The sequence below is a fragment of the Heterodontus francisci genome, chromosome 3, assembly GCF_036365525.1.
Source record: "Heterodontus francisci isolate sHetFra1 chromosome 3, sHetFra1.hap1, whole genome shotgun sequence".
Lineage (NCBI taxonomy): Eukaryota > Metazoa > Chordata > Chondrichthyes > Heterodontiformes > Heterodontidae > Heterodontus > Heterodontus francisci.
In genome coordinates, this window is record NC_090373.1 from 129,846,318 (window position 1) to 129,861,999 (window position 15,682).

Sequence of the window (15,682 nt, forward strand, 5' to 3'; positions counted from 1 at the left end):
CCTTTGTTAAGTATCACAATTTTGTGCTTATTGTGGAAAACTTAATAAAGTCAGTGAAGCTTGTGAAAGCACCCTCATACTGTGTTGTTTTGTAGCTAGTCTGAGCTCTAAGTCCCTATTTGATCTGCTCTCCCAACTTAGACTGTAATTTTAATTGACCCAAGTCTTACAATTAAATTATAGCAAACCCCAGTCTTACAACTGTCTACCCCTTGTATAGATTATGCACTGAAGTTCCACAATCTTCTCAAGCAAGGCAAGTGTGCTACCAACTAAGCCAAGCTGACTTCAAACAATGCTTATTTTTTTGTCCCAATAACTTGTAGAAGGAAGGATGGAGATGAGCTGTAGTTGCAAGCACCTGGAGACAGATTTGACATCGCTGGAAAGAAGTCAGTTAAGTTTGAAATTAGGGAATTCGTTTGCACTCTGCTTCAGGAAAATATCATCACATGGAATTATGTGTTTAACTTTTCACCTTAAGATAATTAATTCATTTTGGCTTTAATTATTAACTTTATCTTTCTTTAAACCAACCAAACTGAACCTGACAAACAAGAGCTGTGATTTTGCTGTGGAATGTTGGGTCATCAGACTATCAATGGGATTTCATATTTAAAATAATGTCTTATAATGTATAAAGACTACAAAGTAGTTTCAATCTCTAGTTCAATGTCATATACTGTAATTGGGTATTTTAAAGTTTCTCAGGCAGGTGTGATGCAAATAAAAGTAGCAATCAGCACATATGGTTGTCATTTTTCTGTAATTTTGAAATAATAAAACATGGACAAAAAAATCTGAGAATAACAACAGCCATATTTTGCCTGACAAGATATAATGTATGTTGGTCACACAAGAGAAATGCAAACTGATAAGTCTGACACGACAGAGAACAGACTTTACTGAGAATATTGAAGGCCTGCGGCTTGCTCTTTGGGTGGGCTGAATTTCAGGGTAAACTGGGATTTTTTCCCCATTTTTATTTCTACCATCATGGAAATGTTTGGTGCACTCCACAGATAGATGAACCAAACATTTAGGATTAAGCGCATAAGTGGCACTTTAGCTGGTTGAAATGTGCCAAAGGAATTTTGATCATCTGGTTACTTTTATAACAGATAATGCATTTGTATTGCACATAAATTTTAGCACCAAATTCATGCAAATCCACAATTTTGTTTTGTGTTTGCAATTTTCTAGAATATATGAATAATTAAACCTTTACTTGGAAAAAGAGAATAATATGCCCTCAGATAATCTACACAGAGAAACTAACAGAATTGAATTTGTTTTCATTGGAGAAAGGAAAATTGAGAGGTGACATAATATAGGTCTTTAAAATACTGAGATATTTATCTTGGATATAAAGCAAAGCAATAGAGGACCGAAGTACAAAATTAACAAGCCTCAGGAGAGACTTCCATTTCCCACAGTTAATATTGTGTTAATGATGCCTTTAAATAAAAGCTGAATAAATATCTGTTGGAATGGGTTTAAAGATCATAGTGATAAGCATATTGAGATGCTCAAATGCTGAAAGGAATACAATGTGCTGTTGAGACCACAAGATTACATCTGTTGAAGGCAACCAGTTAGATGTGAATAATAGAACTGTAAGCACACATGTTCTGTGAACTAACTGGTACTTTTCTTCACTCACTCAATTTTCCCCCTTCTCTCTTTTTCTTGACAATATTAGAGCAGATTTTTCTTTTATTCTGCTTGGGTTTAAAGGATTGCTTAGACACAGCACCCATAAGGAAATCAGGCAGGATCACAGTCACATAATGGAGCCCACCTGATTTTCTGTATATTAATTGAAATGGGTCGAACATCAGGCAGGTACCTTCCAAGCACGTGAACCTCCCTACTTGACTTTCCTCCATGTGCTACATCTAGGCCATCCCTTCTGCTCAAGGAAAATAAGAGGAAATTCCACCCCATTGACTCTTTGCTGGGATATAGTTCCACAAACATCCAGTATCAACTGGTCCTTCACCCAGGCTCCCATTATTCATGTGTGAATCTTGACAGTTAGGCAAATTGGGGTTGAGGGAGCTTTGCAGTTGAATTTGATACTGTCCTTACCTGACATCCACACACACTTCCAGCAGGGGTCACTGCATAACAATTAGGAGGAGGAACCAATTTCTGCAGCTAATTACCCTGCCCCCACCCCTACCTAGGCCAACTCAGCCGTACTATTCTAAATGGTTCAGCTATTCATTGGTTATCTCCATCTGTGGAGCCACATACTGATGTCTAATCTAAACATATACATAACAGATGCCCAAATATCTGCAGTTATTAGATATATGTGAAATGATATAAAAGCAAAATATTGCAGATGCTAGAAATTTGAAGTAAAAACAGAAAATCCTGGAAATACTCAGCAGGTCAGGCAGCATCTGTGAAAAGAGAGAAACAGAGTTAACTTTCAGGTCAATGAACTTTCATCAGAACTTAGTCTGCAGTTTTACCCCATCAGCCCGTTTCCTGACAAAATTGGGAAAAAATTTTCTCTTATTCTGTTTGGGTGTAAAGCACTGAAGAAAGGTGATGAACCTGAAATGTTAACTCTTTATCTCCAGATACTGCCTGATCGGATAAGCACTTCCAACATTTTCTGATGAAATATGATATACCTGGCTAGAGCTTCCGATTGCCTAAATCTTGCAACATTACAGGATGCAATGGCTTGTAATTGATTAATTGGTGCTTCCCTAAACAAGGATTAAGCCAGGGTTGGATTGGAACAGCGCTTATCTCACTTCCCAATGAAGTAGAGCAGCTATAGATAAGCTTATAAATATCGGAGCTGACACTGAGAGTAACTCTCGCGTTGTGCCTTGGGTGTCTCGCGCTGGAAATTGACCCCGGTTGAACTTTCTTGAACTAGTTTCATTTTATTTATCCTCCAACTCAGAATTCTAAAATGTCAAAATGTTCAGCAGGGCAAGAGTTACCCGACTGGGAATTGCAGAAAATCGAGGGCAGCTCCAAAACTTTCGTTTACACCAGGAGAAGGGGCTGTGACATTATCAGGAATCCGCACTTGAACAAGGTAAAAAAAAATGTAAGGTCAGCAGTGCACAAATGGGGCGGAGAGGCTGAGGACTGACCAGTGATTGACAGGTGGCGGAGACCCAGGATTGACAATGATTGACAGGCGGTCCCGGGGACGGAGCGCGCTGACCCGTGATTGACAGGCGGTCCCGGGGACGGAGCGCGCTGACCCGTGATTGACAGGCGGTCCCGGGGACGGAGCGCGCTGACCCGTGATTGACAGGCGGTCCCGGGGACGGAGCGCGCTGACCCGTGATTGACAGGCACCTTGCAGCGGCATAGCTTGTCTGCACCCTTACAACTGATGTTTTAAATAAAGAGGTTTGGCGAGGAGGCTTGGTGGTGGTTGGGGGCTGAAGAGAAGAGGTTGACCGCTGGATGTATTTCACTTTTTCTTTGCTCCCTCTATATGGTGGTGACATGAACTGTCTTTTTTTAAAATAACAAACTTCCTGGAAGGGAGTTAGTGTGACTGTTTCGGGTTAATTTTTTTTAAAAAAAGGGAGAGCCTATAATTCACTTTACTAAGGTGTTGTGGGAGCTGGGTTTTGTGGGCTGCTGCAGTTGCCTTGAGATTTCCTTGGGAACCACTGATCCTCCCTCCCTGAGGTCAGATCTACAGCCTGTGTTTGGTCAGTTGTGGGAAGAGGGTGTAACTGCACAGGCAGGAGTATTGGAAACATTTTTAGTTCGGCGTGACCTTTATGATCAGGCGTGACCTTTATGATCAAGCGTGACCAGACTGCAAACTCATTTAAGTTCATGGAGCTATAGATGCAATTATTTGAAGTAAAGCACTGCAATGCCCTGTTGGATAGCCATATATGGGAAATCCCTGACCCGAATCTGACACGTCATCGGGTCAGGTAGCAGGCCTTTGCCCATGTACTGATGTAAAGGCCTGTTACCCGACCAGACCCCGACGACATGGTGTGGGGTCGGGTCCTACCTCCAGGCCCAGCATTCTGGCTCGGTCAGGTTTCCTTTGCAGACCTTAAATTTAAAGTAGGTTTCATTTGGAGTTGGCAAACAGAGTCGTAGAGATACAGCACTGAAACAGGCCCTTCGGCCCAACGAGTCCACACTGACTATCAACCACTCATTTATACTAATCCTACATTAATCAAATTTTTTTCTTCATATCCCCACCTTCCCTCAATTCTCCTACCACCTACCTACACTCGGGGCAATTTTTACAATGGCCAATTTACCCATCAACCCGCAAGTCTTTGGCATGTGGGAGGAAACCGGAACACCCGGAGGAAATCCACATGGTCACAGGGAGAACTTGCAAACACTGCACAGGTAGTACCCAGAACCGAACCCAGGTCTCTGGAGCTGTGAGGCTGCGGTGCTCAGCACTGCGTCGCCCCATGTGTCGATGACAGTAGTTAGCAGTGAGGTCTGCCAAAGCATCGCACATGTGCTTAGATATATTGGCAGCATTCTGTGACCAGGTGGCTTATTTTTTTAATGTGTGGGTACTTAAACTTTGAGATTGTGAAATACAACTTTATAAAATGGTTAACAGATCTGCTGGACACCTTTTCTTAATGTAACAGGGTGAAGTTTAAATTGTCCTTAGGACTTGAAATGCTGCCCTGTTCCCAAAGTTGTACTCCCCCTGTGCAACTGTGAACTGCTTTGCATGGCTGTGAAAATCATAGCCCAACATTCAGCCCTTCCCCATGTACTAACACCGACCGACTGCCTACCTGTCATATATATTATCTTTGGTGGCATCTATTCGCTTTATGAAGTTAAACCATTACAGGCCTCCTGGATGGTAGGAGGTGCTACACCTCTGCTTTAGTGTGCTTGGAAGTTTCTGAAGGTTGAAATGATTGTTAATCAGTGCACTGAAAGCAATTTCAGGTTGTCAATGCTTTGTTTTGTAAAAAGGTGGTTGCATAGAATTTGGCCTCTGTTCCTTTTTGTGGAGTACAGAAGTTAACAAAGCAATGATCAAAAATGCACCAGTAACTTTCCTTTTGATTTTGTATTTACTTGTTATAGAAAGAAATTTATTTTTTTGTTCTAATCACTGATGCCGAAACCAGCATCCGTTAGAGTTCTGCTTATATTTTATACTTTCTGGTATATATTTCGTATTGTGTTCAAATCTCTCCATGCCTCATCCCTCCTATTTCTATACTGTCTAGTTGTGTAAACTCTGAACTTTGCATTCCTCCAATTCTGACCTCTTGTGCACCCCTGACTTCCTTCATACCACTGTTGGTTGTGCCTTCAGCTGTCTAGACCCATAACTCTGAAACTCCATCTATAAATCCCTCCACCTCTTCTCCTTAAAACCTACATTTTTTCGCCAAGCTTTTGGTTGTCTCTCCTAATATCTCCTCTTTTGGCTCAGTGTTGATTTCTGTCCTGTGGGACAGTTTACTACATTTAAAGGCACTATATAAATGCAAGTTGTTCTTGATTGAGATTAGTAAACTAGGACACTTTAGAAATATAAAAATGTTTAAAAATGTTTCATGTTCATTCAAACAGCATTCAAATTGAACACTTTAAATGACAACAGCAGTTTGATAGAGATTGAAAGATTTTGTGGAGATAAATCAGAATCATAAAATGGTTACACCACAGAAGGAGACCATTCAGCCCATCATGTCTGTGCCAGTTCTCTGCAAGAGCAGCTCACCTAGTTTTTCTCCCCTGATTTTTTTTTTTGTAGCCCTGCAAATTTTTTCTCTTTAGTTAATTATCCAATTCTCTTTAGAAAGCCTTGATTGAATCTGCCTCCACCACACTCTCTCAGGCAGTGCATTTTAGATCCTAACCACTCCCTGCGTGTTTTTTAAAAAAGTTTTATTTCGGGTTGCTGCTTTTGCCAATCTCTTTAAATCAGTGCCCTCTCGTTCTCAATCCTTCCATCAGGAACAGTTTCTCCTATCTTTTTATATGTAGCAGGGGGAAAAAATGCATTAAAAAAAACTTGGAATAGATTTTCAAACTCTGCTTCTCTTTCCACAGATGCTGCCGGACCTGCTGAGTGATTCCAGCATTTCTTGTTTTTATTTCAGATTTCCAGCATCCGCAGTATTTTGCTTTCCTCTTAATTCCAAGCCTATCCGCTCTCAACTATTTCTTCTTTCAAAAGACCTGGGTAGCATTTTCTTCCTTGGTAAAGATAGATGCCAAGTACTCATTTAGTAGCTCAGTCATACCCCTGCCTCCATGCTTAAATCCCCTTTTAGGTCCCTAATTGGCCCCACTGTTTTTACCACCCTTTTACTGTTTGCATGTCTATAAGACTTTTGATTCCCTATTATGTTAGCTGCCAGTCTCTTCTCATAGTCTGTCTTTGCTTCTCTTATTTGTTTTTCTCTTCCCCTCTGAATCTTCTATATTCAGCCAGGCTCTCAATTGTGTTATCCACCTGGCATCTATCATATGCATCCTTTTTCTGCTTCATCTTATTCACTGTCTCTTTTTCATCATCTAGGGAACTGTGGATTTGTCTCCCCTACCTTCCCCCTCGTGAGAAAGTATCTTGACTGTAGCCGAACTATATCCTTGTTAAATACAGCCCATTGTCTTCCGGTTTACCTGGATCAGATCTGTTCTCACCTCATTAAAGTTGGCCCTCCCCCCAATTATTTTTCAAAGTGATTACTGACAACACAGCCAGCAGCTGACGTCATCAGCCTATGCCAATCTGTGCATATGCGCAGATTGGCTCATACTCTCTGCGCATGCGCTGCGTTCCGCATTGCCAGGACTGGTTGGCGCATACACAGATGATGTCATTGCCTAACATGGTGAGGGAAGCGGGGGTGGGGGAAGCAGGGAGAGTTTGGTGGTGGCAGGTGCACTCTCCTCCCCACCCCCTCTCCGGCCCGCTCGCACGCTCCCTCCGACCATTGTGTCCTGCCATGTGTTTAGGTTGTCGTCTTGTGATTATTTGAGCAGCGCCATCTTTAGTCCTGGCAGCTGCCTGACGTCACAGACTGTGACGTTTTAGCAGCACAGGCTGCATTTGCACATATACCAGTGCAGCGCCACCTAGTGGTTGCGTTCTCTGCAAACGCAGCCATTATTTTTACTCTGGTTTGCATCTTGTCCTTTTCCATAGCCAACCTAAACATTGTGATACTCTGATCATTGTCCCCTAAATGTTCCCCTACCGACACTTGATCCACTTGTCCCACCTCATTCCTCAGAACCTGATCCAGCAATGCCTCCTTCCATGTTGGCAGGAAACAGTGATGTAAAAAATTCTCCTGAACATGCTTTCTAAACTCATGCCCCTCTCTGCCCTCTACAGTATTACTATCCCAGACTGTATTGGGATTATAATTCTTGCATCTCTCTGCACTTTGCTTGCAAATTTGTTCCTTTATCTTTCCCTATAGAATGCACCCAACAATGTAATATTACCCCTATTGTTTCTTGGCTCTAACCAAATAGATTCTGTCCTTGACTGCTCTAGGGCATCTTCTGTCTCCAGCACTATAATGTTCTCATTAATCAGTACTGATTTCCTTCCCCTTTATCCAGGGCTAGTTAGTATCTAGTCTTGCCTTTTTTTTGAGTCAGGTCTTTGTTATCGCCACATCATATTTGCATGTGACTATCTGCACCTGCAGCTCACAAACCTTATATGCCACATTCCATGCATACACATTCTTTCTTTGGCCTCCTTATCTCGAGAGACAATGGGTAAGTGTCTGGAGGTGGTCAGTGGTTTGTGGAGCAGCGCCTGGAGTGGCTATAAAGGCCAATTCTAGAGTGACAGGCTCTACCACAGGTGATGCAGAAAAATTTGCTTGTCGGGGCTGTTACACAGTTGGGTCTCCCCTTGCGCCTCTGTCTTTTTTCCTGCCAACTGCTAAGTCTCTTCGACTCGCCACACTTTAGCCCCGCCTTTATGGCTGCCCACCAGCTCTGGCAAACACTGGCAACTGACTCCCATGACTTGTGATCAGTGTCACAGGACTTCATGTCGCGTTTGCAGACGTCTTTAAAGCGGAGACATGGACAGCCGGTGGGTCTGATACCAGTGGCGAGCTCGCTGTACAATGTGTCTTTGGGGATCCTGCCATCTTCCATGCGGCTCACATGGCCAAGCCATCTCAAGCGCCGCTGACTCAGTACTATGTATAAGCTGGGGATGTTGGCCGCCTCGAGGACTTCTGTGTTGGAGATACGGTCCTGCCACCTGATGCCAAGTATTCTCCGGAGGCAGCGAAGATGGAATGAATTGAGACGTCGCTCTTGGCTGACATACGTTGTCCAGGCCTCGCTGCCGTAGAGCAAGGTACTGAGGACACAGGCTTGATACACTCGGACTTTTGTGTTCCGTGTCAGTGCGCCATTTTCCCACACTCTCTTGGTCAGTCTGACATAGCAGTGGAAGCCTTTCCCATGCATTTGTTGATTTCTGCATCTAGAGACAGGTTACTGGTGATAGTTGAGCCTAGGTAGGTGAACTCTTGAACCACTTCCAGAGCGTGGTCGGCAATATTGATGGATGGAGCATTTCTGACGTCCTGTCCCGTGATGTTCGTTTTCTTGAGACTGATGGTTAGGCCAAATTCATTGCAGGCAGCCGCAAACCTGTCGATGAGACTCTGCAGGCACTCTTCAGTGTGAGATGTTAAAGCAGCATCGTCAGCAAAGAGGAGTTCCCTGGTGAGGACTTTCCGTACTTTGGACTTCGCTCTTAGACGGGCCAAGGTTGAACAACCTGCCACCTGATCTTGTGTGGAGGAAAATTCCTTCTTCAGAAGATTTGAACACATGTAAAAGCAGCAGGGAGAAGAAAATCCCAAAAAGTGTGGGTGCGAGAACACAGCCCTGTTTCACGCCCTCAGGATAGGAAAGGGGTCTGATGAGGTGCCGCCATGTTGAATTGTGCCTTTCATATTGTCATGGAATGAGGTGATGATACTTAATAGCTTTGGTGGACATCCAATCTTTTCTAGCATGCACATACAAGTGCAGTAAAACTAATTTAGACCTTATTACATTCCCTCTTCCTAACAGTCCACTAATAACTACTTATTTCCTACTCTAGTGCTATCTGTCCTTCCTAATTTTATTTATTTAGAGATACAGCACTGAAACAGGCCCTTCGGCCCACCAAGTCTGTGCCGACCATCAACCACCCATTTATAGTAATCCTACATTAATCCCATATTCCTACCACATCCCCACCTTCCCTCAATTCCCCTCCCACCTACCTATACTAGGGGCAATTTATAATGGCCAATTTATCTATCAACCTGCAAGTCTTTGGCTGTGGGAGGAAACCGGAGCACCCGGCGGAAACCCACACGGGAGGACTTGCAAACTCCGCACAGGCAGTACCCAGAATCGAACCCGGGTCGCTGGAGCTGTGAGGCTGCGGTGCTAATCACTGCGCCGCCCATCTTGCACATCTTGGTTTTGTTCTCTCATTTCTTCCTGGTTCCCACCCTCTGCTAAGTTAGTTTAAACCCTCCCCAATAGCACTCGCAAATCGTCCTGCCAGGGCATTGGTTCCAGCTCTGTTTGGGTGCAACCTGTCCAGCCTATACAGGCCCCATCTCCCCCAGAATCGATCTCAATGTGTCAAGAATCTAAAGCCCTCCCTCCTTCACCATATCTCCAGCCACGCATTTGTCTGCTTGATACTTGCACATGGTACTAGGAGTAATCCAGAGATTACTACCTTTTTGAGGTCCTGCTTTCTAGTTCCTTTCCTAGCTCCCTAAACTCTGCCTGCAGGACCTCATCCCTCTTTCTGCCTATGTCGTTGGTACTGATATAGACATGAATTGCTGGCTGTACATCCTCCTCCTTGAGCATTCTGCAGCCAATCAGTGACATCCTTGACCCTGGCACCAGGGAGACAACATATCCTGGATTCATGTCTGCAGCTGCAGAAAAGTATGTCTGTTCCCTATCCCTATTGCTTTTCCAGTCTTCCTCCTGACCCCTGTACAACTGAGCCAGCCATGATGCTGCACACCCCAGATGGTAAATCTGGTCGCCGCCTTGAATGTAAATATTGACTGAATTAACTGTATAAATCTGGGTTAAAATTAAATCGGTGCTTTTCCTGATGTATGGTTGTTTTAGGATACTGAGTGATGCTATATATTGATCTCATCTACAATGATCTTTGCTTGCAATGAGGATTATTTTATATAACTGGCAATTATTTAAACTGCTAAATAAATAGCCGGCATTAATCTGCTTCAGTCATTGTGTGCTTTTTATATTATTTTTAAAAAGTAGTCATAATCTGGTCTGCTTATATTGTAGTTAGCAGAATATGCAATTAGAAGTTCGTCATCATATTGCTAAAGTTCATAACTATTAGTGTGTTGCAAAGCTTTCTTAATGTTCTTTATGCGTGATTACATAGAAACTTGTTCACTGCCATTGTTAGCACTTGTTTCAGTTGCATTATTGATTGCATCATTATTTCTGATGACATTTAAGATTTCAAAACTCTATTGCAATAAAAGCTTTCTTTCAATTTTCTGTTGTAGCAAGGTTTAGTCGAGTCTTTTGCCGGGTGAAGTTGGACTCCTGACACAAGAGGTTTTTTGTTTACTTCTTTGCTTGTGTGAACTGTCCTAGTCCAGAACTGTGCTGACTGAGATGGAATGTCAGCTCAGCCTCACTTTCATGGCTCGATTAATCACCCATTTTGAGGGTTTTGTTTATAATACTTGTTAAATGCTAACAATTAATTCTACTGAGATTTTTGGGCAAACCCGAAGTTCAGATGGTTGTTGAAGTCATTGTAAGTATTAGGCAGTGGGATTTGTGCAGTAAAAATAAACAAATACAAAAGTAGTGGGAAAGTGTTGAAGCAAACATTAGTGTGTAATTAAAAAAAAAAATCATTTTGGGTATTTTTAATCTGATTTTTGATAATGGCCCTAAACTGATTTTAGAAACAGCTGACATCTTGACTAACCTCCTGAGGAATGCCTGGATCAACTTTAACTCAGATTTTTAAAAAAAGTTTTCTCGTGTCACCTTTGGTTCTTTTGCCAATCGGCTGAAATCCTGGTTCTTGATCCCTCCACCAAAGATAACAGTTTTGATCATAAGACTGTATGAACATAGAAATAGGAGCAGGAGCAGACCATATGGCCCATTGAATCTGCTCTGCCATTCAATAAGGTCATGGCTGACCTGCTTCAACTCCACTTTCCCACCTGCTCCCCATATCCCTTGATTTGATTCCTTGAGAGACTAAAAATCTGTATCTCAGCCTTGAATATATTCAACGATGGAGCATCCACAACCCTCTGGGGTAGAGAATTCCAAAGATTCACAACCCTCTGAGTGAAGAAGTTTCTCCTAATTTCAGTCCTGAACAATTGACCCTTATCCTGAGACTGCCCCATGTTCTAGATTTTCCCCAGCCAAGGAAAACCACTTCAGTGTCAAGCCCCTTCAGAATCTTGTATATCTTAGTGAGATCACCTCTCATTCTTAACTCGAGTGTAGGCCCAGTTTACTCAGCCTCTCAACATAGGGCAGCACTCTCATTCTAGTAATCAATCCAGTAAACCTTTGCTGTATATCCATCAAGGCAAGTATATCCTTCCTTAGATATGTGACCAAAACTGGACTCCAGGTGTAGTTTCGCCAAAGCCCTGTACAGTTGTAGAAAGACTAATTAATTCTTGTTTTACAAGAATTGTTGGCCCTAACCACATCCTCTTCACAATGGACATACAATCTCTATACTGCTGTGTGCCAGGTCTCGGTTCCTGCGCTACCTTTTAGTTTATACAGCCTGTCCTCGTTCTTTCTACTGCTATGAAAGTGTTTCTTTTTAATTTTTAAGAATTTGTATTTTCTAAATGTGAGCATTGGTTTATTTAGGAAAACTGAAAAGACTTCATGGATGTTTTTGTACAAGGGTCACTGAAGTCTTGTTTGAAAACAGTCCTTTACTGGATATCACACACCCTTAAGCTCATTAAACAACAGAAAAATTGGTGACTTGGAGATGTTTACAGAGAAGTGACATCTCACGATTTGAGGGTCAGGAGTTGGTTTTGCTTCTGAGATATTGTTTTGGTTCAGTTGGGGTGTGGACTGTGTTTGAAAGCAGTTGGAGATCAACCTGCCAAAGGAGAAGCATCCAGCTTGCCTCCTTCCTCTTGTCTGTGAAATGCTGTGTATCGAGTGTGTGGGAGCTAAAACCCCTGCTGCTGTGTTTTTTCTGAGGAGCTCCTGGAAAGCTTGCCTGATTAATCTTGACAACCTGAAAAGAACTGCTTCAGAAAATGTCCCAGTGACCGATCTACATGTACTCTGCCAGACTGTGTGCCATTTTTGGACACAACATATCTTGTCTGCTTTAAGAATTAACAAGCATTTGGCCAAAGTATTATTTTTTTGTTTATCTTTTGTATAAAAAAAAAAAGCTCTGCAGACTATTTTTTTCTCTAATGTACGTGTGCCCTGCCCACCTGCTGGTCCAGTCTCTTCCCACCTATGTCCATGATTGTTCTGATGCCCTACACCATTTTAACAATTTCCACTTTGTTGGCCCTAACCACCTCCTCTTCACAATGGACATACAATCTGCATACTGCCCTCTCCCACCAGGAAGGTTTGAGGGCTCTGTGCTTCTTCCTTGAGCAGAAGCCCAACCAGTCCCCATCCACCACCACACTCCTCTGTCTGGCTGAACTTGTTCTCATTCTGAACAACTTCTCCTTCAATTCCACTCGCTTCCTCCAAATAAAAGGTGTTGCAATAGGTACCCGCATGGGTCCCAGTTATGTCTCTTTTTTGTGGGGTATGTTGAATGTTCATTGTTCCAGTCCTGCTCAGGCCCCCCCGGCCCCAGCTCTTTTTCCGCTACATTGATTACCATATTGGTGCTGTTTCCTGCTCTCGTCCCAAACTGGAAAACCTCTTCAACTTTACTTCCAGTTTCCACCCTTCTCTCACCTTTTGCATGGTCTATCTCCGACCCTTCCCTTCCCTGCTTCCACTTCTGGGAATATGCTCTCCACTAATATTATAAGCCCACTTACTGCCACAGCTACCTTGACTACACTTTCCTCACACCCTGCTGCCTGGAAGAACTCCATTCCATTTTCCCAGTTTCTCCATCTCAGACACATCTGTTCTGATGATACCTTCCACAACAGCGCTTCTGATTTGTCTTCCTTTTTTCCCCCCCCCCACCCCATTATGGTTGACAGGGCCCTTAACTGTGTCTGATCCATTTCCTGCACTTCTGCCCTTCCCCTTCCCCTCCCTCCCAGAACCTCGATAGGGTTGCCCTTGGTCCTCATTTTCCACCCCACCAGCCTTCACATCCAAAGGATCATCCTCTGCCATTTCCGCTACCTCCAGCGTGATGCCACCACCAAAAACATTTTCCCCTCCCCGCCCCTGTCAGCATTCCGAAGGGATCGTGCCCTTCATGACACCCTGGTCCACTCCTCCATCACCCCCGACACCTCATCATCCCATGCATTCACACGAGTTGTAATACCTCCTTGCGCGTACTGTCCATCAAGCAAGGCCCCAAACATTCCTTCCAGGTGCAGCAGCGATTTACTTGTACTACTTTCAATTTAGTATACTGTATTCGATGCTCACAATGTGGTCACCTCTACATTGGGGGGCCCAAATGCAGATTGGGTGTCCGCTTTGTAGAACACCTCCACTTGGTCTGAAAACACGACCCTGAGCTTCCAGTTGTATGCAATTTTAATCCGCCACCCTGCTCCCATGCCAACATTTCTGCCCTTGGCCTGCCGCAGTGTTCCAGTGAACATCAACGCAAGCTCCAGGAACAGCACATTTCATCTTCCGATTAGGCACTCTACAGTCTTCAACAACTTCAGAGCAAGACTGCCTTTATTTTTTAACCATAGGCCTTTCTTAGGTTTTTGCTTTTGGATAGAGCTATTCATTATTCTGCCATTAACACTTGGTCATGAAAACCACAGCTGCCAAAATGAGACATTAATTTCGTCCTATGGAACATTAATTTTTAAACTGTTACTGGACTGAAAAAATAGCTTGATTTAAAAAGACCACTGAAACATGACTGCTTGTTTTGCATTCTAAAAGACAGTTGAAAAAGAGACAATGGGAACTGCTTGCTGATTCAATTAACAGATGGGTCTGGGCAACAGTGATCTACATCTTGACTAAGACAGCACTACACCCCCCCCCCCCCCCACAGAGCTTTGAAATCCACAAACTGCTGGAGCGGTTGTTCCAAGTAAGGTGTTAGTCACATGACTAACCTGCTGGCTAACTTGGAATTTTGAATCGTGCTCAGTTTGAAGACAGACTGCAGTTTTGAAGACAACAGTGAAGGTGTCTCGCTCTCCCTGTCATGACATTCCAGGGATCCACAGAAGCCACTGAAACCCCAAGAGAGAAGACTCCTGCAGGTAAACAAGTTTGAAAGTGTGCACTGTGCCCCAATGAGAACTGCAAGAAAAGACTTTGCATCAAACCCAAAAGCCAGTAACTGAATTCCAGCTATTATTTCAAACCTTTCCCCTTCTTTCTCCTCCTCTGTCTCTATCTGCTTGTGTGTTTATCGCGCATGCATGTTCACATGGTCGCGTTGCATTTTTCTAGTAGTTTTAACTGAGTTAGAGTTTTAAGGTTAATAAACTTACACCTTTCACCTTTAAGAAAACCTGTCTGGTTGATTTTTCTTTTTCATCACAATTAGAGAATAGTGAACAAGGATTTACCAAGGGGAAGCTAAAACCATGGTGTATTTAAAAATTAAACCCTATTACGGCCAAACCAGACAAAGGCTGAGGGGAGCCCTAGACCCTTGCCTCACCTGTTCGTAACCACTCTCTGAACTATTAGCAATCCCTTTGCATTTATTTTGTGATATCTTTGTCATTTAATCTCTCCTGCCCTCTGCCTTATCTTTTTTGTTATTCTTCGCCCCTCCCCTCCCGTTTTCACTTGCTCGAAACCCATTACATTTCTAATGTTGCCGGTTCTGATGAAGGTTCACTGACCTCAAATGTTAACTCTGTTTCTCTCTCCACAGATGCTGCCAGACCTGCTGAGTATTTCCAGCATTTCTTGTTTTTATTTCATTCACCACCACTATTTCTTGTCGCTCAACCAACTTTGTATTCATGCAGGCACTGTCCCTTGTATTTCATAGACTTGCCAGCAAAGTTGAGGTCCATCAGGAGGCACTTTATCAAACTCTTTTTGGAAGTCCATATACACCACACCAACTGCAATTGCCCTCCTCAACCCTCTGTTACCTCAACAAAAATAATCTCGGTCAAGTTAGTTAAACGCTGTTGACCTTTAACAAGTCCATGCTGGCTTTCCTTAATTAATTCACCTGTTTAATTTAGTCACAGATTATTGTTAAAAGCTTTCATACCACTGAGGTTAAATGTAAAATTAAAACAAAAATTGAGCCAGGATAATAAACACTATCAAAGCTGAATAAATTTGATCTTTAAACATATCTTCAGAATTTTTAAAGATATTTAATTGGTATAACTTTGTTTTTGTTTTTTAAATTGGTTTGGTAGACTTGAAGCATAATCTTAAAGCTTTATTATTTAGGAATCAGGAAGAAATCTTTCTCACTGGGTCGTGACTCTAATCAAGT

The 15,682-nt window shown here is 42.9% G+C and overlaps 1 protein-coding gene across 1 annotated transcript in view; it reads left to right on the forward strand.

The window, feature by feature from the left end:
* Positions 1–2,783: 2,783 nt before the first annotated feature.
* me1 (malic enzyme 1, NADP(+)-dependent, cytosolic) overlaps positions 2,784–15,682 on the forward strand; it is a 521,038-nt gene continuing 508,139 nt past the window's right edge. The window contains exon 1 of the mRNA XM_068026008.1: positions 2,784–3,067. Within this exon, the coding sequence (XP_067882109.1) occupies positions 2,939–3,067 (129 nt within the window). The 5' untranslated portion in view covers positions 2,784–2,938. The remainder of the gene's footprint in view (positions 3,068–15,682) is intronic.